The following is a 27,985-nucleotide window of genomic DNA, read 5'->3' on the forward strand; positions in this document are numbered from 1 at the left end:
TGTATTGTGTGCACCGCCCCAGGCCTCCTTCCATCATTGAGCCCCCCAGCCCCCTGTGCCTCCATGACCTTTCTCTATCCCTTTACTTTTATTGTGTCTCTATATTTAAAATAGGTTTCTTTAAACACCATATAGATGGGTCTTTTTAAAATTCCACTGAAAGTCTTTTTTTTGAGAGGGGAAGGAAGAGAACAGAAACATTGATCGGTTGCCTCTCCACGTGCCCTGACCAGGAACTGAGCCCAAAACCTAGGCAAGTGGCCCGACCAGGAATCAGACTGTTTAAACTGCGACTTTTCGGTTTATCGGATGCAGCAAAACCAGGCCAGGGCTGATGAGTCTTTTGTCTACATTTATTATATTTCAAGTGATTACTGACATAGTTTAACACCTACTACATTTGTTACTACTTTCTATCATCACCCTTGTTTTTTGTCCCTGGTTTTGCCTTCCATTCTGTTTTGGGAGGGAGAGGGGGAGAAAGGTCGGTATGGAAAGAGGAGCACGTGTGGGTTTTGAGCACCCCGGGGCTGGTGACAGGGGCCGTTGTACTTCTTGGCTGGTTCCTTTTTGGAAAGTCCCCTCTAAATGCACGTTTGTGGGCATTAAAGCACCGCTTGCCACTACAGACACGAACACGCACCGTCTTTCTTCTCCTCACGCCCTGGGGCCCGGAATGTGGAACGACGGCCTGGGCCCGGACGGGCGGGCGCTCCGAAGCAGGCCTTTGCGTCTTCATCAGACTATGGGGCAGTGAAAATGTACTCCCAGTCGGGGGCTCGCAGCGCTGTCCTGCAGCCGCCTAGAAATCTTTGCTCAAGGAAAGTAGTTCAGACCTGTGGAAACCCTGCTTAAACCCGAGTTCAAATCCTAACTTAAAAAAATTTTTCGAGGGGAAGAGAAAAAGAGAGGGAAAACAATCATTGACTGGCCGCTTCTCGCACGTGCCCCATTCGGGATGGACCTGCAGCCCAGGCGTGTGCCCCAACGAGGAACTGAACTGGTGACCCTTCACGTTGCAGTGGGACACCCGACCGGGCCACAGCGGGCAGGGTCAAACCCTAGGTTCTGCAGAGGGGAAGGGCTGTAAATCCCTAAGAAACTAAATTCTTTTACACTGCTAGGTGAGAAAAATCCTGTAGGAAAAATGTTGGCTCCCTAGCCATGATCGCAAGAAACCAGAGTCATTATACACTGAACTTTCTATGCTAAGAAAAGAGTTACCAAGAGAGACCAGGAAATGCAACTTTGATTCAAGAACCATGAAATTTTGTCAAGCAAAAATAGTCTTTATTCAAATTTAATGGAAACAGGGGTCACTATACTTTGCAAGACGGGGAAAAATAAAATTAAAAAAAAATTCTTTTCTTTTCTTTTTTTAATATAAAACAATATAATCACAATACCAGAATATGGAACTCTATAGTTTATTTCCTATGGGTTACTGCAGGTATCAATTTTCCTTGACTGTGCTATTCACAACTTTGTTAAGTCCAAAAATATGAAACCAAAGTGGTAGGAAACGTAAGACTTAGCACTTTCACTAAATGGCGTACATCAAAGGGCATCAATTCGGGGGCAAAAATGGTTGAACTCACCATACCTACCTATGTCATCATTCCAGCCTCAAACCCATCCAGGCACTGAGCTCCCTGTAAGAAAGGCCAGGCCTGAAAGCCAAGGCGTTTTGGATATCCTACTGTGGGCCGTGAGGAAGGGGGGTTCTCAAAGAGAGGACTGTTTCCAGTCGAGCAGGAGGGCCTGGTGCCGGGAGGCTTTACAGAGAGGAAGCACTTAGATTTAACAACTGCAGACACACCATTAGGGGGGTTAAAAATGTACAGCAGTGACGTATGTTCTACTTCAACCACTTGGGCTACGGCTACCGAACATATACAAACTTCCTGGGTAGTTCCAGCTGTGGTCGGAGCCAGTTAGGACCTTGAGTGGGACCGAGATCTAGACTGGGAAGGCGATCTGGACGCAGACCTGGATCTGGACTTGGACCGAGACTGGGTTTTTGAAGCCGACTTTGATCTGGAGCGTGATTCTGATGGAGGGTTTGGTTTGGATTTAGAATTGGACCTCGACCGGGACCGGGTCTCCTGATTGGTGCCAGCATCCTCACTCTCCCCTCGGCCTTCCCTCTGGCTGGACTCGGGCTTGGCGCGGTCCCGCTCCTTCGACCCCGAGCGGGACCGTGACCTGGACTGGGAGCGGTCGGCATCTTCCTTCTTCTTCTTCTCGCTGCTGCCTGACTTGCTGTCTCGCTTGCTGCTGTGCTTTCTGCTCCTCTTGCTCTTGCTGCGGCTGCGGCTCCGACTGCGGCTGCGGCTCTCCTCCCGGCTCCTCTTCCTCCCCTTCCGCTTGTCCTTGCTTTTGCTGCGGCTGCGGCTGCGGCTGCGGCTGCCTCCCTTGCTCCTGCTCCTGCTCTTGTGGAGGCCTTTCTCCTGACTCCGGCTCTTCTCCTTGCTCTTGCTCTTGCTCCTGCTCCTGCTGCCCCGCTTCTCCTCCTCCACTCTCCTCTCCTGACTCCTGCTCCTGCTTTTACTTTTGCTTTTATGTCGACTGGGACTCCTGCTCTTGGACTTCCCGGCGTTACTGTTGTTCTGAACCTTCTCTTCAACTTGGTCTTTACTCTTGCTGCGGCGCTTGTCCACGCTGCGGCTGCGGCTGCGGCTCTTGTCATCCTTGCTGGGGCTGCGGCTTTTCTCTTTCTTGCTGCGGCTGCGGCTCTTGCTGCGGCTGCGGCTCTTGCTCCGGGAATGGGAGCCCGACCTGAGAAGACACAGAGAAGTCGAGTTCACACGCAACTTCACACCTGACGCTAACTGTCCGATGCAAAGGCCAAAGGAACGCGGAGCTATGCCCCACAATACAATCCATGGCCAACACTGCTTTCTAACCCCCCGGGGTTCTAGTGCAGAGCTGGAGAGACTGGGTGAGATAAGACTCGGAGTCACATGATTGAAGTCAGCGTGGCAAACGGGTGGATGTTTCCTGCTCACCCCCTCCACTTACACCAAGGAAGACCCACCTGGACCGAGATCGACTCTTAGAATGACTGCTTTTGCTGCTGCCGCTTCGGCTTCTGCTCTTACGAGAATGTCTGCTACGAGAGCGGGACCTACAGGAAGAAAACATTTCTTAAAAACAAAACAAAACAATTTGTTGACTGAAGTGTAGCCGAATGGAGTCCACTCAGACATTTTTTCAGTAAGAAACTATGTACAGCACCAACTGCCCAGGCATGAAGCCGAGGGAGCTCTTTCCTGTGCTCCAGGCCCACGGGTCTGGTTGCTCACACACAACCCCCTGGACGGCTTCCGCAGAGCCCTTGGCAACTCCAATAACCCTGAACGCACCCTCCCTCCCCCTCCAGTGCTGGGCTCCTTCCTCACTTCCACGGATGCTGCTGTTACCCACCCTTCTGCACACCAGCCACTCTCCCCCTCATCTTCTTATACACTGGTCTCTCAGCTTCTTCTCCAGTCTCCTACCGCTGCACTTCACGTATCTGATCTATTCAACTCACTGTGACCAGAGAGCCATTTAAAAAATACACTCCAAGCTTTAAAAAAATCTCTAATAAGCCCAAACTGTGGACTCTCCTTATTGCTGCCTACCAAAAGCAACAAGGGATCCAGGTATAAGGCAGGACACGAATGGAAAAGAATAAGGGCCCAGAATGTGTCATCATGGCAGAAAGGGGGAAACTTCCAAAGGTCCCTGGGAACCGTCATCTACGAAAGGACCCTCGCCCAAAATGTCGAACCTGTATCTCATTTACTCCTGTTTAGATCTTTCAGATTACAGGTACTTAAGGAGATAAAGTTCAAATTCAATGACACCAAGAGGGAACATAAATAAATCCAGAATGTAAGATAGTGTTAAAAAAACCCTAAGGAAAGTAAGTATCACAGGGGAGGAGGACTGCTTCAGACCTAAGGGACCTAACGACCTCTTTGCAACCCATGTCTGAACTGGACAGGTCTCGATCAGAAAACACACACACACACGGATGTGGCTACGAAGACTTCCATGGAACAACTGGGGAAACTGGAGCACGGCCTGGACACTGTGTAACTTTACAGCATCACCAATCATGTTCTCGGGTTAGAAAACAGAAGTGTGGCTCTCCCCCTCCTTGGAGATGTGCTGGGTTATGGTGGAGCAGAGTCAGAATTTATACAACTTCCCTTCAAACGTTGCAACAAAATCAATGTACAGGGTGCATGTATAAATACATATACACATGCTTTTGTCATGCGCATATGAACCGCACATACACACAGAGCGGGAGACAAGGCAGAAGATGGCAAAACCCTAACAGCCACTGAAGCTGGAAGGAAGGCGTGGGCGTGTTCTGTGAACCATCCTCTCAACTTTGTCTGAAAATGATCGCAACAAAAAGTCCGTTTGGGGAAACACTCAGTAAAGCCTGTTCACACAAAAACCAAACCAAAGGTACTGAAACAGGAGCCAACCTGAAGGGTTCCCAATGACAAAAAAGGGAACAATTTGAGCATACAAAACGATGACTGCAAGAAACGAAACATGGAATGTATGAACACCCAAGAATTCACCCAAAATGACACTAACCAACCACCCTTACTGCCTTTGGGGTTTGCTAGGGCACATTTAATATTCTGGAAGTTGGTGAATAAAGGCATCAAACTTTATTTTGCATGCCCTATAAAAACTCTCTTTCTGGGTAACAGAAGAACAGATGAGGGAAACCAGCCTTTATAGAATTACAGCCTTTATAATCATGGCAGAAAGAATGATAAAATTAGAAAGTGGTCACTTTGCAGCCTCCGATGAACGGCTCTAGCTAATGCTTACCAACAGATGCTCGAACTGTCGGGGATGCTGAGGCCGAGCCCTGGAACGGACGGCGCGGGCTAACCGCTCCTGAACACACGTCGCAGTCACTCGAAGGGGCCACCCAGTCACCACACCAGTGAGGCCGCCGGAAGCACGAAGCACTGCTCCCGAAGCCCGCCTGGTCTTAACCCGGAATGCCTCAACATCCAACCACGAGTTTGTAAGAACAGTAGACAGGCTGAAGAAACGGGTTAAACACCTCCGCAAGGACACAATTAGCAAAACCTGAACTATGGGGAAGTCTTCAAAACAGACAACCATTTTTTTCAAACAACTAAATGCATGGAAAAAGAGAGAAGGTGAAGAAGGATGTATCAGTGACTCAAAGGAGAATGAAGACACGGCGCCCCGGACAGTGTGGCTCCGCTGGTGGGAGCATCACCCCGTGGACCCAAAGGCTGCGGCTCTGGTCTCTGGCTGGGGCGCAGGTGAGAGACAACCAATCGATGTTTCTCTTTCACATCAATGTTTCTCTTCCTGTTTCTCCCTCCCTTCCCCTCTCTAAAATAAATAAATTGCAACACGTAGACCTAGTCTCTGCGCACCGTCTCCAAGTCACCCTCAGGGCTCGGTTTCTACCACGTGTCCTAGGGAAGCCGCTGCCTGCTCGTGCGTGTGCACTTCCTTAGACAAGCTCGGCACCACGGCAACCATCTCATCGCCCATCTCCTCCACTAGCCCAAGTTTCATGAGGGCACGGACTGTGTTTGCCTTTCTCACAAGTGCCTGGCCCCGTTGCAGAGTAACTGCCGAGTAAGAAGGTCTCCAGTCTTGAGGAGCTGGAGCACCTGGGAGAGTGACCAAGGGGTTTATCAGCGACCGTGTTCGCTCCCAACGAGGGATGAGCTGGCGAACCCAAGAAGAAATGGGAAAGGTCACTGGTTCCTGCCTCAGAGAGAGGACTTTACTTCTATTTGTATTAATGACATAAGAGATCAAGAGCTTCACAAATAACTATTCAGTTCAAAGTTCTGATTTACCGACCCGGATGGAACCAGGTCACCGGGAACCCAACAGGAGGATGGAAACGGGCTCTCTGCGCACTCACTCGTGAGTCCCCCGGGGGCTTGGACCCTCGGAGGGCGACAGTCAGTACCTGGAGTGACTCCGGCTCCTGGAGTAGGACCGGCGCCTTCTGGAACCAGGCTTGTCTTCAACTAATCTGATTTTCCTGCCATTGACTTCGGTTCCATCCAGTTTTTCCAAAGCTCTTTTCATATCGGAGTAAGACACAAACTCAATCACCCCTTCGTTTTTGCGGCCCTTGTGAGCGTCTGCATACGTCACTTCTCCTGCCTGACGCATGTAGTCCTGGAGGGAAAGAGAGTTGCGATAGGTTAACACATACTCTGCTGAAGTAGCTAATGCCATCACTATTACAAAAGGTTTCCCTTCCTTTTAGGAAGAAATGCTAGCTTTCCTCGGAACAAAGTTTACTCTGGAAGTATTTCAATCTACACACCAACCATTTACCGAGGTTCTTTATAGCATCAGGCATTTGGTAGGTGGCAGAGGTAATGAATATTTAACTGTTCTTCTAAATAAAGTTATGTGTAGATACAAAACCTTTTAGTTACCTACCACTTTCTAGATTTTATACTGGCATGTCCTTTGTCTATAGAAGCTCTATAGGCTCCCATCACTACTTTCAAGTGAGGATCTTTACATTTCATTATAAATTCTTATTTAAAAACATGTACAGATATTGATAATGTAAACAAATACATAAAGGGATTATAAAACTAGAACCTCAATTTTACTCGAAATTGTTATCTCTTCAAAGCAAACGAAAGACAAGAAGGCCACAGAACCGCGCTGCCCAGCTCCAGGTTCAGGCCGCCCGCGCCCTTCACTACTCCTGGCCTCCTTCCCCGCTCTCTTTAAGGCCCTGATATAATCCAGTGAGAGAATACAGCTCACATGTTAGACACGTACTAGAGTGGTGGAGGAGAGAGAGATCTGATTAGTGCTTGAAAAGAAATAAAATTTAGATGAATTTAAAACTTAGGGACTTATGGCTGATTTCCCCAGATTTCTTTATATATAATATACACTCAGTATGAATATTCAGTAGCAATTTATTTTGATTACTGTCCTCTCTATATTTTACTGTCATAAACACTGAACCCAAGTAATTTGATACTATTTCTTTCCTCAGAGAATCATAAAATATTTACAAGTCTTCATAATTTGTGTGCCCAATACTTTTTCTGAGGATTTCCCAATTGTTGGGACTTATATGTGTGTACACACACACACGTACATATGTGTATGTGTGTATCTATATGTGTGTGTATATACAGTCTTTTGCTATTATTCATAATGAAGCAATGGCATCTTTGCACAAAAACTGCTTTACCTCAGCTAACATGTTGACAGTTCATTGTATGATCGGTGTAAGCTGATCACTTCAGTCCTAACTGTAGCCAGGTGAGCAGACAGGATCATTTACCCCCATTTTACCAGAGAAAAGCGAAACACTGAGAGGTTAAGCGAACTGCCCGAGGCCTCTCAGGCAGCAGGCGAGTGAGTCCGGGCCTGACCGTAAGCGGCCAGCCCTCGGACCTGGAATTCCCGACAGTCACGCTGCCCTTGCGCCTGACCCGAGACACGTGCTGCCAGGCACCTGCGTCACGGGAGCCCTGTGGAGTGCACTCACACAGAAACACACCTAGACGGCACAGAGCCGACTGCACACCTAGGCCACGTGGAATATACCGCCACTGTGTAGCCACACTGTGCACCACGCACGTGGCCCGCCGCTGACTGACGCGTAGCCAGCGCCTGGCCGCTCTGCTGCATAGCACGGGCCACCTCAATGACGCCAGAGGTGCGCTGCTGTGTAAGTCTCATCTCAATGCCACTGCCATGGGGTATCATGAATTTACAGATTTTAAAAAGTGACAATATCCCCTGAATCTGCTTTATTTTTGCATTTCCTTAACTAATAGCTAACGTTTACTGTGCTAGGAACCATTATAGGCTTTCTGTAAATATAAAAATGCCTTCAATTCTCACATAACCTTGAGTAGAAATAAATATTAGTCCTATTTTATGGCCAAGGAATATGAAGCACACGAGGAAAGTAACCTGCTGACGCAGAGTTACTTTATACATACAAACGGCAGACCTGGGGTTTGAGCCTGCTCTGAGGCTGCCTTGACTTACTAGAAAATCAACTTCATTCCTCTCTTCTCCCTAAGAGTGAAGCTACCAAAGGACAGAACATAAAACCAACTGAGGATGTTGGTAGGCCCCATTTTAACCCAAAACCTTGAAAGCTTTTCCAGTTTCCACTCACAATGCTCAGACTTCAGCTCTCAGAACACCGGCCCCTCCCTTCGTGCGTGTGGTCTGCCGGCAGACACTCAGCAAGGGCCTGATGCCACGGTGATGCCCAGCCCACATCCAGTCCCAGCCCATCTGCTAAGACCGCCTGTGTGAATTAACGTTTTTCTGGATTTCATCTTTGTTATCTAACAACTTTAGATAACAAAGTTTTCTAAAAAACAAACAACAACAACAACAAAAACCTTTACTTTTTCAGGATAAAACCTTAGCTGGTGTAGCTCAGTGGCTTGAGCGTGGGCCTACAAACCAAAGGGTTGCTGATTCGATTCCCTGTCAGGGCACATGCCTGGGTTGTGGGCCAGGTCCCTGGCAGGGGGTGCATGAGGGGCAACCACACATTGATGTTTCTCTCCCTCCCTTACCCCCCTCTCTAAAAATTAATAAAATCTTTAAAAAACATAATTAAAAAAATTTTTCAGGATAAATAGTCCATGAAAATCAAATACACCTTATGAAAACACATGGGTCACATAGCCATTCCTACCTAAGAGGGCCTACACTGGAAGCGGACGTGACCTTGCATCTCTCAAGTAACGTTGTAGGGAACACTGGGGGCCATAACTTTTTAACTGAAAAACAAACAAACAACCCCTACACTGGTATCTCTCTGTAACACTGATTTTCAACTGGAGTGCCAGAAGAATTTCTAAAACGTGCAACACCTGACCAGTTTAGCCAGAGGCACAGACCTGTTTTCCCTTAGACTGTCAAATAAAAAATGACAATGGCCAACACAACAATAGCCAACTGGTGTGATAAATCAAAATTATACCTATTTTTTGGTTAGATTGGCAAAAAATAATTTTTTGGTGTGCCACAGAACTTCAGTCATTAGTTACTGTGTGCCATGAGATGAAACAGTTGAAAACCGCTACTCGCTCGCATCTGCCATAGAAGAAAATGTCACACAACACCAACTGTGCTTAGAGTGACGGCCCCGTAACCCACGGCGGCAGTGAAATTCTGATGTCTTCTCGGACAGAAACTTTCATTGCAGAACTTCCACATGCTTCGGGAAGGCCTTTAAACGTAGAATACATTACATTCTGTGTGTGCCTGGGCCTGCATAAAATTCCTCCTACCCAACCTTAACTTTTTGCCCAACCATCCACCCATTTATTTTGAGAGAGAGAGAGAAAGAGACATGGTTTGTTGGCCCACTTAGTTACCCATTCTTCGGCCAATTCTTTTGTGTGTCCTGACCAGGGATCAAACCTGCAACCTTGGCATTTTGGGACAATACTCCAGCCAACTGACCGACCCCGCCAGGGCTAACTCTTGCCCAACCTCATCCCAGAAGATTAATAGGGTCCAAACCTTCAGGTCTTGCCAGCTGCACCGACTTGACAGATTTTCCACAATCAGCCTGTACTCTGTGCGGGTGGGAGGGCCGTACTTATCTCGGCCACTTCTTCTATAGCCATACCCACCTTTGGAAGGTTCAAACAGATAAGATCATTTCACTGCGGGAAAAGGCACAGATGACATAGCACACATTCCCCTTAAATATGCCATTCACCCGCAACCCAAACAACACATATATTTTAACTCTATCCCCACCCTCAAGTCCAAACTAGATTTTTCTTTAAAAAAGGCAATCAAACATGAAAATTTAATTCAATTTACAAAGTTGTTAAGTATATATACTCATTAATATTTATATTTAAAGTTAACATGCATAAATTAAAAACTATTAACAATTTAACAATTTAGAAATAAGTAACCAAATTACTAAATCAGTTACTGGTGTTACTCACAGTGATTAAAGTTTTTGTGAATATTTTATATAAGAAACAAAAAAGATTTTCAGGCACCTATTTCAGTTTAATCTCATCTGTGTCTAACCCTTGGGATCCTCACCACCCAGGTCTAATGGGGAAAGGTTGCGGTCGTCACATGGCTTCCTGTTTGGGTCAGCCAAGGGCCACAATGGTTCAAAGAGCCACGCATGGAAAGGTAACCCAAGGTCAGCAAATGGAACAGGCAGTCATCTTAGCCTCAAAGGAGTCTTTTAATTAAAACATTGAGGTCTTTGTTAAATCTATGTTAAACAATTGCATTACAGAGAAAAACAAAACAACACAAACATACATCATTAAACATATTTATCAAGTATTAAAACAAGAAATTTATGCCATTAATTTAATTAAAATTAAACATTATCAAAGATGTTTATTTGCAATTTTACATTTTAAGATACATAATTTTAAAAACAAATGGCTTAAATATCAATACATTTCAATGTAACAGTAATTCCATTACTTAAAAAAATCAACATTTAATAACAAAGGCATGTCACTGATACAAATGCCCTTGAAATGCTTACTGCGTCCAGAACCGTAACTGCCGTCCCGACGTGGGCCGCGGGCGTGCTCAACAATTACTCGCTCACCACAAAGGTCTTTGCCGTTTAGTTCATAAACGGCATCATCTGCATCGCGCAGATCGTCAAACTCCACAAACCCGTATCTGGAAGAGAGCAAACGGAAGCCTGGTTGGCGCCATTTTGACATCCAGCTTCGCTACATTCAAGAGAAAACAATGAGGTTCATGCTTAGCAAAGTTGAGGTGGGGTTTGCAAACTAAGGACCAACTTTCTCCTCCCTGGAACTGAAACCACTCTGCTTGGTGCCAACAGGCACCACAAGGGGACAGGGAGACGTCTCAAGGCAGACCCCTATCTTTCTAGTAGGAGACTGGCTAAATCTAGAGACCGCTTTTTTGTCCCCCAAGTAGTTGGTGTCAAGTATGAAGACCTCTGCAGGGGTGCCTGGTATAAGGTATCAAAATACCACACAGAACTTACTGATTAGACCTACATTCAGGCCCTGTGCTTTATCTGTTAAATCATGCTTGGAGTAATCTAACAGGATAAAGATAATCTCAGTGTCTCTATCTCCTTAGTGAAAGAACTTTTTAAAGTTCCTGTTCCTCTACCTAAATAAATTAATCACAAATGAATAAATGTTCCAGAAATTATCGGTGAAAAATACTCAGAGCTATTCACTTCCCTATGTCATTCCAATTCATTTCTGTGAAGTTTTAGTTAGTCTGGAATTACCTGAGCTTTATACGATTGTGCAAAGTTCTAGACAAACTATTGCTGGAAATTTCCCAGCAAAGAGGTTTGGGGTTTAACGTACACCTGAAAGAAACAAACTCCCTCTGAAACTCTCTTCATGCCTGTCACAGAGTACAACTTTCATAAAACGAAGGCACGGAAATGATAACATATTTGTGAGCAAGGTCAAACAAATGCCCTATAAACTACATTATCACGAAACTCCCAGTTTGGTCTGCCATAGCCCTGGTAGGTCTAGCTTTGGGCCCATGCCTATCTAAAAACCAACAGCATCTTAATGATCGTGTCTGATCATGAAAGTTACCAGCAATGTCTTTAAATTCTAACAAAGCTGTGCACACCGTCAAACTTGGTGTTTCTCTGCGTTTAAACACACTGGTGGAACTAAAAACAGGTTACAAGACTTCCCACAAGTCCATTCGGCCTGACCAAAATGACTCCAGCTTCACCAGCACATAATGCTCAACACCGTGTTAAGTGAGAGAACTCGGTCTTGCAGGATTCTTTCTTTACTAAAGAGTTCCTCTCCAGTAAGAGTCTCTCTAGGTGACAAAGCACAGCTAACAATTTCAGAGGGTTCTTTAAACTGAAATGTCTGTTAATGGCATTCAAACGTTAAGAGTCACTCAATCTCAACTCCCTTAAAAAACGTAATACAGCACACCCAGTTGTTTCACGGGAGATGTTTTGCAGTAACATCACCCAGAAGGCACCTGGCTCCCTTTATGGGCTATGAAGTCTTTAAAACACGGTTTCATTAATTCCAGGGCTAGAATCGCTGAGCAGCTTAATAAGTGATTTTGAATGTGATGTTTACCTGACAGAGCCAGTAAAGCCTCTCCAAACCATTGGCTGTCTATGTTAAAAGTGCTTTAGTCACTAGAAATCTAACGGATAAAACACATCGCCACTGCTCTTTCTTTTCCAAAGTAGGGGGATCATGAGGAAAGCCACACTATCGTCTTTAGAGAAAAAAATTTGAAAAGAAAAAAAGTCAAAGCTAACTACTTCCTTCTTCGGTTTGTTTCTAAATAGATCACAATAAAGTGCCCACTCCTCCCCGCAAAAGAACCTGAATTCGGTTGTTGAAACTGGCCACAGGTTGCTCTGCCCACAGCATCACTGCCCTTGGCTCCGTATGAGAGCAAGCGGATGCCAAGCAGAGGGATGAGAGCCACACTCGGTATGGGCGCAGTGAAACACCCTGTGGGCTCCGCACCATCAGGGACCCCAACTCATCTAGTGTGACATCAGAAGGCACAGTGACTCCTAAAGATTAAATATGAAAAACATCTACACAGATGGTCTTCCTTCAGAATAAGGACGGTTTATAACCACTTGGGGTGGGGGGTTGTCAGAGAATGCACAACCCTAAGCTCTGCAAGTCATCTGGAATAAAAAGTGGAACTTGTTAAAGAGAGAAGCACGTGTTAAACCTACTAGGCAACGCGCTCTCCCAGACTCTAAGACCACTCTGTGCACGCTCGGTCTGCTCCAAGGCTCTCCTGCAGAAACTACTCTGACCTCTGAGGGAGAGTAAGGACGGTCTGTTAAGTGGAGGCACAATGATCTGAAAACAAAAATTAATGTCCGGTCAGACCTCTCTCTCACTGAAGCTGAAGGAGGGCATGGCTTGCCAATAAAGTTCTTCCCTGAGTTGTAGGGATTCATCTGTGTTATCAGAAAATAATGGCCCCTACAGAACCTCCTTAACATTCCCTATAAAAAGTCCCAACAGGGGGTCACTTAGAAGCTGTATTTTGGGGGTCTATCCAAGTCACTTATTAAAATAGCTGATGTGAGATCCAATTTATTACACAGGAAAAATTTTGGCCACTACTCTGTGAAAAGCCACAAATACTATTTGCAACATTTTAATGCCAAAGTCCAGTCCAAGGGTAAATCGGGTACCTGCCACTTCTCTCTGCCACTGACACACTGGGTGGGTTGGGAAGATTACACCGACTATCCTCCTACAACCACAAACCACGCTCGACAGAGATGCCGCCTGTTCTAAGAGCCAAGACCAGGTCAGCGCGGTTGCTCCGCCACGTCACTGTTTACTCAGATCTGCTTTACTCGAAGAATGACTTGTCCCACTCTGGGAAGTGAAGGGTGCCCCAAATAAGGCAGAGACTACATAACAAGATGTCACTCGACACTTACAAATTTCCATGTACAAGGCAATGTTATCTGATTTAATATTCACAATACCCAGACTCAGGCACGACTGTCCCTGCCTTACAGATGAGGAAACTGAGGCATACTGCAACTAGTAGACTGGAGAAACAAGAACTGGCTTGGGATCTAGCCCCCGTTCAGCTATAAACCAACTCTGAAAAGCACATCTCGATCATTTATTTCTCTGGGCCTAGTCTGTGAAATGAGGGAGCTATACTACACACGTCTGGGGTTTCTCCTAACATCAGAGTGTGACAAATGAAAGTCTTCCTCTGGCTTAATGAGGGGTAACTGAACTAACGGGGTGGCACCAGAGGTTTACACAAGAATGGCAGATGGTTGAGGAGAAATGTAATTACCACCCTAAATACCTTTTAAAACTACTGTGTGGGTCCCATTCAGTTTTGTTTAAACATTTTAACGGTCTCCAAAACTTTGGTGCCTTCGAAAAGTAAAGAGCTTTCTGATACTTAATGTCAAAGAATCTTTCGCAATCCACTTTAACATCCATTTGCACTTTGCAGAAAATAACACGAAACCAAGCTGTGCCCGCCAAAGCACTCTCCTTTCGACTCCTAGGTCGAAGGAGGGAGTGCTACTGAACACACACGTGCACACGTGTCCCTGGTGTGACCTGAGAGTGAGCCTCTCAAGAACATGGCTCCACAGGTGGCACACTTAATTCTAGCTGCAGACACCCTCTCTCTCACGCTCTATTACAAATATAGACCGTCTTTCACAATTCCAGTATGAAAATAAAGAATATGAAGGAATTCTGGAGACTGAATCTAAGACGAACTTAAAAATCCCTCTCTAGCAGGGACTGCTAAAAATAAAAACAAACCCCTCCAATACTCCTCCTCTTGCGAGACTTCCAGAGGCCACGTCGCAGCCTCCCCCTGTGCCTGTGTGAAGGAACCAACAGCATGGCCTAGTTAGGGAACGGACGCTAGTTACCAACTAAACAAAACTCCCTTCTTCAACATTTCTCTACTACCGCCCTTTCCCAAATTCCTTTTCTTAGGGTCACGTTTTACTCTGACAAATGAAGTCAAAAAAATGACAGACAGGAGTTTCTGTTATTTTCTCCCCCCAAAAAGTGGGCACCAGGATTCTGACCAAGTATGGCCAGGCAGCTGGACAGCGTGCACAAAGCCACACGGAACGACGTGGGCTGTTGTTCTAGGCTCTAGTCCACTGTCCCAGCACTGACAGCGCTGTGTACGCCCTTCTCCCTCAATACCGAAGGCACGGCTCAGGCTCCCGGGCCGAACGCCGAAACACTCCACCTGGAATGATGTGCGCCTCAAGCCAAAGTACTCCGAAGACTTCAACCTTAGAAGAATTCCCTGAAGAACAACGATCATCTGAGCCTGTGTTGTCACTACACAGACTCCCCTGATACTAGTGACCTGTCCCAGTGGTTCCAAACACCACCTGCTATGTCCCTCTGAAGAAGACACAGAGTTCATCTCACCCCTTGGAATAACTTCAGGCCGTCTCTGTCTTCCCGACACCGTCTCCGAGGATGGAGACCAGTGGAGAGTCCTGTCTGAAACACGGTGAGCATGGCTTGCCCTGGAGGTGCCCTAACTGGTGGCTAACTGGGCAGAGACTGGCTGAGGCGGTGCTGGGCACCTGCTAACGGACAGGGAGTGGACGTGAGGAGCCAGGAAAAGCAAGCCTCCATGCGTGTGCCTGCGGACACCCACCAACACTGCTCACCGAGGGGCATGCCTTGGATGTTCTCTCTATGACCGAAATGTGCCCCTTTCCACAGTGGGTCTCTGCTCACCTTTGTCCTAAAACTGTGCCACATGCTTTTCTTTGTATGTGGACATGACAGTCCTCAGCCAACCATCAGCAGGATGTGAGTTTTGCTTTCCCAATGTGGTGAGCCATTCCCACATTCACTCATTTTCCTTGCAAGAACCGAACCTCTCCATGGCTGGTCAGGATTAGGGCTGTTGCTGTAGCCAAGGAAAAATTTTCATCTGTTGAAGTTAACCCATGGGCCGGCTTGAACCCTCAAACTAGGGTCAACAGCACTGTACTTTAAGGGCAGAGCCCTTAAATCTACTGCCCTGAAAGAAATGGCATTTAGTGAATAGGAATCAAATAGCTTTCTTTCAAAGCACTCAGTGTTGGACCTATACTTGAGCCAACTGGGTGTTTACGAGGCGACAAAGTGAGGACACACAGACGGGAGAGGAACGACACCACCACCACCTCCACGGCAATTCTTGCTGTCCACACAAAGCTTGGAGAAGTGCGGGACGGCGCTCTGCGGCCAACTCTCTCCAGTGCTCCAGTGAGGCCAACTCGTGTGGGTGGGCACTGCAGCTGCCCTGGTCCCCGAGGTCTGCTACGTGCCAGGTGTGCAGTGGTCCGGCCCTCAAGGCAGAAGTAACCAGTGTCACAGTCACTTGTTTGGGTCACTGACTATGGTTTTAATTTGACTTTCCCGGTTACAGAGGGTTGTTTATAACCCACAACTAGGAGCTCCTACTCCACGAAGTAGGTTCCTGAGACCCTTTTCTACCGTGAGACAGGAAGGAGGCTGCTCTGGGCATTCTGGATTTCCTTTCTTTGGCCTCAGAGAAGGGAGGGCCATCGAGGCCACCCGGAGAAGGCGGATGACTTACCCGTGCTCACTGAGTGGCAGAGCTGGGGTGCGACTTCAGGACTCACCAGTACCCAGTCTGGGGCTCTTTCACGTCGGCAACCCGGCAGTTCCTGCACAGCACGAGCTCTCTGATCAGAGCTCGTGTGGACTCCTGGTCTGCAGACGCTGGCCACAGCTCAGTCTGCACTTGATCTTTCCCCACCTTCAAAGAAGAAAACCTACCTCATGATTTCTCTCTTCTGGATCCCTGGCCATCTAATTCACTCCCAACAACCTTGCAGTCACCTCTGTCTACTCCTTTCCAGTTGGCCATTCAGCCTATTGCCTGGTTTACAGTTTTCTCATTCTGCTGGGCCTTTGGGGCTGTCTTTCCTGTCTGATCAACTTACTTAATTCTAGGAGATGGCTGTTTGTACTCAGGTTGTCTCTTTGCACATAGCAGGGAAAGCCAGCTACTTCATCACGCTGTTGCTCAGAGGTCTATGATGACTCCCAAATGCCTCCGTTTGTGTCACCCTCTAGACCTGGAACGCCCTGCTTATACAAGGTGAGTGATACCAACCTTCTTCCATACACCCCTGTATGAGTCTCAGAAACCTGCCCGACTCTGATCATTTACAGCACTTTCTTTAAAGCTTCAAAACTTCAATCCATTTTTATGTTTAATATAGTGTTGTTGTGTCCTTTCAAGCCTTGTTTTTTTCTTTGTGCTTCTCCTCTCATTTGATTAGGAGCTCTTCAGTAACCACCACCAAAGTTAATATTTAGCGCTTGGCACACAGGAAGTAACTGTCTGTGTTTCATCCATGCCCCACATCGAAGGCACAGAGCACACTATCACAACTGCTAGTATTACCCCCATTTTACAAACAAGAAGACCAAGGCTTGGAGAGGCTACACAACTTGCTTATTATCAAGGAGCTTGTAGGTGATGCAGCTAAATTTGAACCCAGGTCCAACAGACTCAAAAATCCAAGCCCTTAACCACAAGGTTACACCGCCTCTGTGAAGGCCGATGCTTCTCTCCCCGTCCTGAGTGTAATCCTCTCCATTCACCAAGTGCTGCTGCTTGACGCGACAGTCTAACCTCAGGTCAGCCAGGCTGTGTTCAAGTTTTCTGACACAGTGGGGTAGTCTCCAGAGGGAAAAACAAGTTTTTCCCGGGGCAGGGTGAAGCAGCGCAAAGCCTGGGGTATGTAACAATCAGGTTACTTTCACTCTTGTCTTTTGGTTCCCATTAGCCAGTGTCAGCCATCTGGTCCTTCCGAAAACATGTGTGGGTTCAGAACATAACAGACTAGAAGAATAGAGGAAAAATAAGATTATTCTGTGCAAATCCCATTCTGGAGGTCCCGTATCAACCCCCAGAATCTGTCTTTGGTTTTTGACTCAGCACAAATTAGACCAACATAGAGACGACAGAGTTGGGCCTAGAGGGGGTGGCTGTGAGTGGGTACTGACAATATTATGTATTTTAAAATGCATTTAATTAGTTTTATAAGGAATGATGACTGGGATCAAAAAATATAAGCATGAATAATAGGGAAAATGGACCAGAAACCAAAGAATACCGCAAGGTTTACAGCCCTTCAACTATGTAAGAATTACAACAACCAGAACGTACTTTGCAGATGAGCATCTAAGATCTGATTTAAGGTCAAACCACCGTGAACAGGATCCTGCTCCCCGCCAGGACCCCTCCCTCCCTCAGTTCCTTTGTAGTAACTCTCACAACTTTGACACTCACTGTAAGCTCAGAGATTAAGAAACTAACACTTAGAGCAGTTAAGTAACTTGCCAAGGATACCCACCCCCTGGGACTCTCCAAATCCTGGTTCTAACCCCAAACCAACACTCCACCACCATGTTCCACACCTTCTGTACACCAAGAGTGAGAAGTAGTCCACAGGGCAAACACGATTTAAGAAACACAACCTCCAGGAACACAGAAAGTCAGTTTCATCAAATTGTGTTGTGGGTAACAAATACCCACATAAATATTAGCATCTTATAAGAAAAACTAAATGGCAAGAAGTACCATTAAGTACTAAAACTAGTAAGTTGTGAACAATTATTCTCTAGGGTATTAGAACCAAAAATTTAAAAGCCCGTCTAGGCCCCGGCTGGTGTAGCTAGTGGACTGAGCGCAGGCCTGCGAACCAAACAACCATGGTTCGATGCCCAGTCAGGGCACATGCCTGGGTTGCAGGCCAGTTCCCAGCAGGTGATGCACATGAGGCAACCATACAATGATATTTCTCTCCCTCTCTCCTTCCCTTCCCCTCTAAAGAGAAATAAATAAAATCTTAAAACAAAACCCCAAGAAAACACCAGTCTAGGAAAACAGAGAAAGGTAACAAACAATGAAGAAAACACCGGCCCATCTCTAAAGGGAATATTCACATACCAGAGGAAAACAGAATACAAACAATCATTATCCTAAAAACTAAGGGATAAAACATAATTCCTCCTAAATAGGAGGTAAAGATAAATATGTATCAAATTCAAATTTAGTATTATTTTGTAACTGTCCTATGCACTGATCTGCCAATTTGTTTCAACTACCCAAAACTGTTTTAAAAAACTGAGGTCGCTATGCTATTTCACTTTTTACCAGGTCGCAGTCGTATTTCTGCCCCACAAAATGGGACTACCCTCAGAAAGCAACAGACCTGCACACAGTGTGAGATCAAATGACCACAACCAGAACTTCCTGTCATAGCTAAAAGTTCTTACTGACATTTTTGAGTCAACATGGCTGCTTTCCTTAAGGGGGGGCAGGGACAAACAGTCACACCTGTGTCCATTCAATTTTCAGACACATCAACATTAAGGGTAAATGAAATGAAAAGGAGTCACAAGAAAAGGGGGTCAACCATTCCATGATGACCCACTAAATTTCATGAAGACTCAATCACAATTACCAACAATTTTTTAAAAACTCCAAAGATGAAAGTCATGTAGTCAATTAATGAAATAAAGGTTTACATTCAGCAGACAGCACTACCTGGTTCCAACACCAACACTAGGAAGAAAACCAGTGCCTGCATCTGAAAAGACATTACAAGGGGGGGTCGACAGGTGTTAGAGCCTCTTACAGGTCATGCCTCTGGGACCATCGTGGCCGTTCTCCTTCCTACGTGACTTCACACAGTCCCTGGGCTGCAGTCAGTTGCTTTCTCACTTTTATTTTATTTTTGGTTAAAGACGACACTCCCTGTGCCATTTCCTGGGGGATGCCCTTCCCCTGAGACTAGCCATGTAGTGTCTTAATGAAATTCTTTAAAATTAATGAACTGATAGCTTTATTTCACCCATACAGAGTAACTTCTCAAAGTCAGGGCTCCTGGTCTGTGGTTCCTGACTCCCTGAGCCTCCCGCTTGACTGTCATCCCAAACCTCCCTCTTCTCAGTGCCCCCCACCTTCTGGGTCTCAGAAGTCTGTCTAGGAAGACCCCTGCCTGCCCTGTTCTGGCACCCAGGGCTAAAGACATGGTTGGGGGACCCCACAGAGGGATCACGAGCACCCTTAAAGTGCTTCCTCAGGCAGCACTTGCAGTTCAGATACCTCAGACTTTCATCTCAATACAAAGAAAAGGTCATGTAGAGCACCTCCTCAAAACACGGGTCTGCAAGTTCAGAGCACAGCCTGACCCCTGGCTAACGGGGCAGAGGTCATTCACCGAGCTCACTGCACAAATCCTCCCTCGCAGCGCTTCAAAGAGTGGCCCGAGGTGAAGAATCACTACCAGTCTCTGTCCAGGGCCCATGTCATCAAAAGTACCACCTGTCATACTTTTTGGCAGCTAACTGGTCAGCCTGTTGGAAACTTCTGCCAAGAAACTAAAGGGTGAACAGGCTGTGGAACCTGAACCACCTTCTCACCCTTGGAGACAAGTCCCAGAAGGACAGGGCGGAACCGTCTGGAGAGAGACAGCATGCATGCAGCTTTGACCGGCACTGCTGTGCTGTGTCTGCTGTGTGAAAAGGAAAGAGCTTCCGCTTCCAGGGGTCAACAACTCCTTTTGCACCCTTGGGCAGTCAGTCAATCTCCTCATGCCTCAGTTTCCCCATCAGCACAAACTAGAGATAACACTTGTTTGTACAGTGTTTTGATATACTCAGTTAAAAAATAAGTCATTCAAATGCACGCTGTTCATATATTCTAGGTGAAAATCACAGTATTAGCTCCCAAATTTCTAAATGCCACCCCCAACAGTACTCTGTCGGGTGCCTGGAGCACAGTTCTCTGGAGGAGCCCAAAGCACAGTTTTCTCCCTGGCCCACCTGGAAGTGCCCAGATACACTAGCAACCCCAAGCACATTTTGTCTAGTCTACACCCTGTACCTATCCTCTGAGAAAAATTCTTCACGTGGCCCTTTCATTTGCATGCTACCTCAATGAGGGAAGTGGAGGGGCAAGACAGTAACTGAGAACAGGGGTTTAAAATGACTTGGCCAAAAAAGAGAATGTTCACCCAGACCACCCACTGCGGGGACCAGGGACCGGGGACGGAGGAGCGGAAGTGCTGGGCCAGGGCAGTCAGTGCCAGTGGCCTTTGGTCAGAATTGCTGTGTGGCATTGTCTCCTGGCACTGATTTATTTACCAAAATGACCATTTAAAAGGTTACCCATGTCTTGGGAAGAATAAAGCAACATACTTATGAATAAATTTTTTGGAGGTAGGTTGACTTCAACAAGACTTCAGTACAAAAACTCAGTCACAGGCCCTGGCTGGTGTAGCTCAGTGGATTGAGCACAGGCCTGCGAACCAGAGGATCGTGGTTCGGTTCCCAGTCAGGGCACATGCCTGGGTTGCAGACTGGTTCCCTGCAGGCCAACTCCCAGCAGGGGACGCACAAAAGGCAACCATACATTGATGTTTCTCTCCCTCTCTCCTTTCCCCTCTAAAGATAAATAAATAAAATCTTAAAAACAAACAAACAAACAAAACCTCGGTCACATTTGTGTTGGCCATGCCATTAATAAAACAGACAGCTATGCAATCCACAGTCCTGCTCCTCATTATGTCTTATTTGCTTAAGAATAAAATTCTTGGTTAAAACACGTAAGACCATTTCACTTGTTAAACTGGCAAAGATTTTAAACAACATGGACACTCAGTGCTGGCGAGGCTGTTAGGAGGGAAAGTTACTGGGCCGTATGTACTGAGGGCCTGAAAGTGTTTGTTCCCGCTGGGACGTACGAATTTTACTTCACGGAATCTGTCCTTAGGAATGACAAAAGTGCAAGCAAAGTTTTATGCACATCATACCCACCACAGGGTTATTTTTAACAGCAAGAAATTAGAGACAACTTAGGAGTCATGGTTGGGTAAAGCATGATACAGCCAGACAATGGGTTTTATGCAGCCATTAAAATGATGTGAATGAGGAAGACTTTAACGTAACAGGAAAAAATACACAAGATAAATTAAGTAGAAAAAGTGGGACCTAAAATCGCACCCAAGACCATGCCTATTGAAAGGGGGTTCATACGGACACTTCTTTCTCACTTTGTGCTTCTGGTGCTAAAGGATCCTCATGAGCCTTTTCCCGCCCCCCCCCCCCCCATCAGCCTGAAGTTTGTTTGTTTTTTAAAAGAAGTTCTTGAATTTGTTATACTTGGTAGGTTAAATGAGACTAAATGGGTGAGCATTAAAGGCTTCAAGATAACTTCCTCATACATAGTTTTTAAACATTCTAATTTAAAAATCATATTAAAAATTATAACATGGATAGTTGAGAGTTCAGAAAAATAGGAACTCTTATACACGGCAAATGAAAATATTAACACTACTTGTTCAGAGTAGTGGAAATCAGTGGGTAGCAAAACCCTTCAAAGTGTGCGGTATACACCGACTCCAGAGTTCCACTTTAGGAAGTTGCCCTGGGGCAACAACTAGCAGGGGTGCGAGACTCACCAAAGGACGCCCACCACAGGGCTTTAGATGCATGAAACAGTGAACCACCAAGACACTCTCAGTGTCTTACAACATGGTTTCAATTATGTGTATTAAATAGCACTTATGTGCGGGAATACTATGTAGTCATTAATAATGGGTTGTAAGAGAACACTTAATAACCAAGGAAAAGGACCACCAAGCTGTTAGAAACAGAAAGGTCACAAAATAGGACTATAATTACAGTATGATCCCAAGTATGTTAAAACAAGGGAGGGGGAGGAATAAGAAGACAGTGAGTGAGAGAAGATAAAAGTGTCAAAAATGTAGCCCTGGCTGGTGTGGCTCAGTGGACTGTGTGCCAGCCTGGGCACTGAAGGGTCACCGGTTCAATTCCCAGTCAGGGCACATGCCTGGGTTGTGGCCGGGTCCCCAGTTGGGGGTGTGCAAAAGGCAACCAATTGATGTTTCCCTCCCTCTCTTTTTCTCTTCCTTCCCTTCTCTCTAAAAAGTGTCAAAATACAGTGTCATCTTTGGATGATTTGTTTTTGCCTATTTAAAAAAATTTGCAACAAACATGTAAAATTTTTATAATCAGAAATAAATAGGTGCTATTTTGAAATATTGGTTAACTCTATGTATAAAATAGTTGTTCAAACACTTCTTTAAAGAAAGCTATGTTTTAATCTCTTCTTAGATAATCACAAAATTGATCCAGAACGAATGCCTTACTTAACACAGCTCCAAAGCCTGGGTCTGTGTGGGTTCAAATGTGACGCTATTTTTGAGAACAGAACTGCCCAAGAACAAAAAGGCAATGGGGTCCTTAAAGGGACAGTGTTTTTCTTTTGTTATTCCTGTCACCCATTAATTGTAGCATTACCATAGAAAATTGTAAAAGCATTTATTTGCTCTTTGATAATGAGTGAAGGCAATCTCCCACATGATTAAGAAAAAACGATTCAATTCATCAAAAACCTAACGTGGAACATTAAACTAATTGTATCTCCATTACTGCCCCTTTAAAAGAAAAAATAGGAAAAAACAAGCTCCCGCCAATGCAGTCGAAAGGTAAAATCCCTATGTAGGTTCTGGGGTTGGTGGAGACTCATCTTAGTGTCCGAGGCCTAACAACGCCCCAGATCGGAAACAAAACAAGGACTCAACTCATTAAGGAGTCTTCACATACTTAAAAATTAAATAAGGTACCTTCTACTTGAAGGGAATTTTTAAAATCCTCATGCGCTGAGGATATGTTTATTTATTTTAAATAGAGAAAGGGAAGGAGGGATGCACGGAGGGACACACACACACACACACACACACACACAGAAACTTCACTGTGAGAGCAACATCCATCAGTTGCCTCCCTAATGCGCCTGCCTCGCCAGGTCAGGATGGTTCCCGTACTGTAGCCTTCTGACCAGGACTCCGACTGTAACCTTTTGGTGTAGGGCGCAATGCTTCAACCGACTGAGCCACCTGCCTAGGGCTACTTGAAAGAATTTTTAACAAGGGTGAGAAGAAAACTTCCTGGTACTATTTAGGTATCATAAAAATCCAATTAAACAGACCAGGATATCCCCTAAAAATTCTGGCTATTAACTATTTCACTGTAATACGAAATACTGATTCTGAAATTTATAGCCAAGCTTCCCTTGAAAGTTTTAATTCATGCCTTCAACAAACTAAAACAAACAACAAAAACAACATAACAAAAACCTACCACCTCAATGATTTGGTGGGGAGGGGTTTCCCTGTCCAGCTACTAGGCAAGTAGAATCATCTCAGGATGTGATGTTTAATTCATTAACTAAAATATGGAAAAATTAAGAAACAAAGGTCTTTGACTAATCCCACATAATTTTGTGGCAAGAGAAACTACTGTATCAAAAAACCTTCTACACTTTACAAAGTGGTTTTATTAATAAAAAAGAAAGCCCACAGGATTCACATGGTCAGAGGTAGCAACGGTTACTGTGGAGTTGGTAGGCCAAAAACAGGTGCTAATACTGTTGCTTCCCTGACCCACCTGGTGCCTAACTCTTGCTGGAGTTAGTGCTGCAGGTATGAATGTAGGCTCTACCTAAGGGGATCCGGAGTGGTCTCCAGGGTGCTGGGAGATCAACATCGTGTTTGTGGTCCAAGTTCTCCAAAAATAAAGGCGATCTACGCTAGGGCTGCCTGGTACAGTGAACTACCACACACATCCTTCTTCTCCAAATCCCAAGAGGGCCCATAAAAGCCTCTCCTTGACACTCAAGTCTCATCTAGAGAGCTCATCTGCTTCATCATTTGGTCAACTTTCTACTACAGCAGTACTTCATGCCTATGTAATTAATTCTGAGCTTTACCCACAACCATTCAAGTATAATGCACACCTTTTTGTCTGAATTTTTGAGAGGAAAAATAAGGATATGCATTATACATGGGTATAATAATCCTGTGTATAATGCACACAAACACCATGAGCACGCATTATACACAGGAGCGCATTATATGTGCAAAATATGGTAACAGGTTTGTCTACTGATGATATCTCCCTTCTACAAACTTGGGCTCCAGCAATTCTTAAATGCCCTATCCATGCAAGATCTGCTTTTAAGTTTCAATTACTATTAATCACAATCCAGGAATGTTCAGAAATACTGCTCTCCTCCTGTTTCTAGGACCACAAGTGTACACGGGCTGCTGTGTCACACCAGCTTTTCCTTTTGGACCCATGCCTTCCTTTCAGACTCCTCGGCATCCTGCCACCTTGTCCAGGCGATTCTTACTTGAAATACACCTACACCACTGGTTCTCGGCTCAGGCTCATTTTCCTCTGTAATGACGCTAGGAGGTATGCCCGCTTGGTGACTGTCACACCTGTCTTCAAATCCCTGAAATAACGTCCTCTTTCTCATTTCAGTCACAGATCTCATGCACATCACCGTCCAGCAGGACTGTAAGATCCAACAGTTCTTCCAAAGAGACCTAGACATTTAGGATCCTGGAAGAACCTGTCCTTTCTCTCATCCCAACATTTCCGGGGTTGTTCAATTTTTCTCTCTAAAGCCTCTGAATTCTTAATCTATGATTTTGATTTTTTAGCATAAAATCTTATATTTGTTTTTGGTTTATGTTGTTAAATTTATAGATCCTTAATGAGAGTCAATCCAAACTAGATTGTTTATTACTTCTCAAAATTATTCCTTACTGGACCAACTCCTCATTACCTGTGACAGCATGCACTATTCCCAGATATTTCTCTTTCTTCCTTTGAAGACTTAGGTGATCCATTCTTTAAAACCCTTTTCGAACAAACCATTCCAAGTTTTACTTGTTCGAGTTTAAACTGAGAACAAGCATTTAACTCAAAGTACATTTTATAGCTATGAACACTTAATGTGTTCAAGAACAGAATTCTTTTGTCTCATTCCCATTCATATGGATTATCAACATATTTGTTCAACTAACCAGTTTTTCCAATTAATATCAACATCATTTCCTGCTCACTGTCACTTGAGTAATCTTAGAAAACAGGCCTCACCAAATGTGCTTTATGTTACAAAACACAAGCTAAGATGTCTTGTCAACATCACAATCGAATCTCTGTAATTATAGCCATCATTTACAACCATGAGCCAAATGCTTCACAATTATTACCTCTAATTATCCTGGGTGAGAAAACTTGGAATTTGAGAAGTGACTTGCCCACAGATACTATGTGGTGAAGCTAAGATTTAACCCAGGTCTGTCGAGCTTCAAAACCCATGCTTTCCCTGTAAAATTTCATTATTCTGTCACCTTTTGGGGGGCTCTGAAGAAAACTGGGAATTTTAACTTGTTCTCTCACGTATATATGTATTACAATAACAAAAAACCCCTTAATAATTAAAAGCTCTATTGTACAAAATGATTATTTTCCTGAGTCTTTTACTCTAAACGAAGTCAGTATTCATAAAAAACAATTTATTGAGGACATTTTCCTGAGTGAGGTGATTTTCCTAACAATTGGTTTGACTTTTTAAAACCCAGCCAACATTTTGAGTATATGGTAGTTACCAATTTTTCTCAAACATGCAACTCACATTTAGGTATATTCCCTAACTACTCAAGTGTTAGTTGCTAATGTTTGCTCGGGGAGCAAACTGTAGCAACGTTAGCCCTGTTGCAAGTCAGATCTTAAAAAAAAAGCCAAGGTTCGGTACCCTAAAATGCTGCCCTTACTCCTTTTAATTTTTATGTCCGTGTCTTTGAAGTCCTACCTAAACTTTCCTGATTCTGATAGTTTTCCCTGTTGAGTTTCTTTTTCTGATCTGACTCCCCACCGGTTTTCCCTGAAAACACGTAGCTCCCGCGGGCCCTGCTCTGCCAAAGTAGATTAGGAACACAAGTAACAGACCATATACACCCAGGGAGGCAATGAGCAATCTCGCGCTGTGCGTCTCAGTCTACAGTAGCTAGTTGACGCGCGCGCGTCCTAGCCAGGGGGGACAGTATTCTCTACCAAATTCTACAACGACAAAGCAATTTTTTTTTTGGCAAGCTGGAGAACGGAAACCACAGCCTGGAAACTCTGTACGGAGTCTTAAAGATAACAAGTTAAGGCTTTACCCTTGTAGAGGGAACGGTGAAGTCTTTCGGCATGGCAAGACGATACTTTCGAAACTGTCACTAGACTACTCAAACCGGAGTCTCCCGCCTCAACAAAGTGTGGCACATGGCAAGTCTAAACAAGGCTTCTCTCCAGATCTGCTATCCCCAGGAAAGATGCGTTGTGACCATCTGGTCCATTATACTGGGGAAGAGGTGAAAGGGGAGCAGGAAATCCTGTCTGTTTATTTCCAGCAGCTCGTACAGCGGGGAAGGTTGATCTCTAGCCGGAAAAACACCGGTCCCCAGCTCCAGTGCCTAGCCAGAGAAAAACCAGGCCTCCTCCGCGTCCTGAAGCTGTGCACTCCGGCCTGGAGCCCCAGTACCACTCGGGTTTTCCTTCTCCCCGTCCCACTCCGAGCCTCACCACTGCTCCCATTTCCCTCCACCACCCCCACCCGCGCAGGCGCAGTGGGAACCCGGGCCTACTCGTGCCCCCGAAGCGCCACGACTATGGCGGAACCGGAGCAGGCCGAAAGCAGCTCCGCGCCGGGCAGGCCTCCCTTTCCCGTCCCCGCGGCATCCCCGCCACCGCCGGGGCCCTGTCCCCAGCCAGGCGGCCCTTCTTGCGCCCTCCTCACCCGTTCTTCAGATCCACTTCCAGGATCTTCCCGTAGCCCTTAAAGAAGCGCTCCACATCGCGCTCCCGGGCCTGGTAGCTCAGGCGGCCAATGTACACCCGCGGCATCCCGGCAACAGCAGCGGTAGCTTGGCCCAGCCCCAACCCCCTTAGGCGGTGGCCGGCGAAGCGAGAGCGCGGCGACGGCGACGGCGGCGGCGACGGCGGCAACGGGTGGACGGCAAGACCGACGCAGCCGATCCCCGGCGACGTACGCGAGCACGCAGTTCGCGAGCGCGCGCCTCCCGCCTCCCCCGCCCTTCCCGCAGGCGGGCGGTAACGGGAGGGGAACGCGCGTTCGCTTCCCGCCCAGCTAGGGGTGGGGGCGGAGCTTGCCAGGGGTGCGCCGGCGTGGGGCGGGGCCAGGTGATCGACAGCGGCAGAGGCGGTGCGGAGGCCGTTGGCCCCAGCTTGCCCGACACATCCTCTCGCGAGCTCTCCTCGGCGGGACACGCACTGTCTTCCGCAGCCGCTGGCTATGCTCCTTCGGGCGGAAGTGCCCTTGCTCCTCCCGCCGCCCCAACTCTCCCGCCCAGCCTGCGTTCCACTTTTACCGTTCGGATTGGGCGGGTGTGGTTTCTACTTTAGAATAGGAGCTTTGGAATTACACCTGGTTCGTAAACTGTTTTGTATCTGTGACCTTGGGCTCTTTACGCGTCACTTCTCTGCGCTTCGTTTTTCTTCTGTGAAAGGGGGCT

The 27,985-nt window shown here is 46.0% G+C and overlaps 2 protein-coding genes and 1 long non-coding RNA gene across 3 annotated transcripts in view; 1 reads left to right on the forward strand and 2 right to left on the reverse strand.

Moving 5' to 3' along the window:
• The window catches only part of LOC118994566 (uncharacterized), a 24,993-nt gene extending 12,489 nt beyond the window's left edge, over positions 1 to 12,504 (forward strand). Inside the window, exon 3 of the long non-coding RNA XR_005068085.1 lies at positions 12,356 to 12,504. This is a non-coding gene — a long non-coding RNA (uncharacterized LOC118994566). The remainder of the gene's footprint in view (positions 1 to 12,355) is intronic.
• Positions 1,276 to 27,576, reverse strand: SRSF4 (serine and arginine rich splicing factor 4). Its single transcript, XM_037057209.1, has 6 exons — positions 27,250 to 27,576; positions 10,565 to 10,707; positions 9,556 to 9,668; positions 5,984 to 6,198; positions 3,038 to 3,127; positions 1,276 to 2,778 (listed from the first exon to the last, which is right to left on the reverse strand). The coding sequence occupies exons 1-6, from the start codon at positions 27,354 to 27,356 to the stop codon at positions 1,935 to 1,937; spliced, it is 1,512 nt and encodes a 503-aa protein (XP_036913104.1). The 5' UTR covers positions 27,357 to 27,576; the 3' UTR covers positions 1,276 to 1,934.
• The window catches only part of MECR (mitochondrial trans-2-enoyl-CoA reductase), a 46,752-nt gene continuing 33,216 nt past the window's right edge, over positions 14,450 to 27,985 (reverse strand). Inside the window, exons 11-12 of the transcript XR_005068084.1 lie at positions 24,290 to 24,295; positions 14,450 to 14,461 (exon numbers count right to left, since the gene is read on the reverse strand). The gene's annotated coding sequence lies outside the window, so the exon portion shown is untranslated. The remainder of the gene's footprint in view (positions 14,462 to 24,289; positions 24,296 to 27,985) is intronic.

Source organism: Sturnira hondurensis, unplaced genomic scaffold (genome assembly GCF_014824575.4).
Source record: "Sturnira hondurensis isolate 20B ecotype Veracruz unplaced genomic scaffold, ASM1482457v3 Scaffold0009516, whole genome shotgun sequence".
NCBI lineage: Eukaryota > Metazoa > Chordata > Mammalia > Chiroptera > Phyllostomidae > Sturnira > Sturnira hondurensis.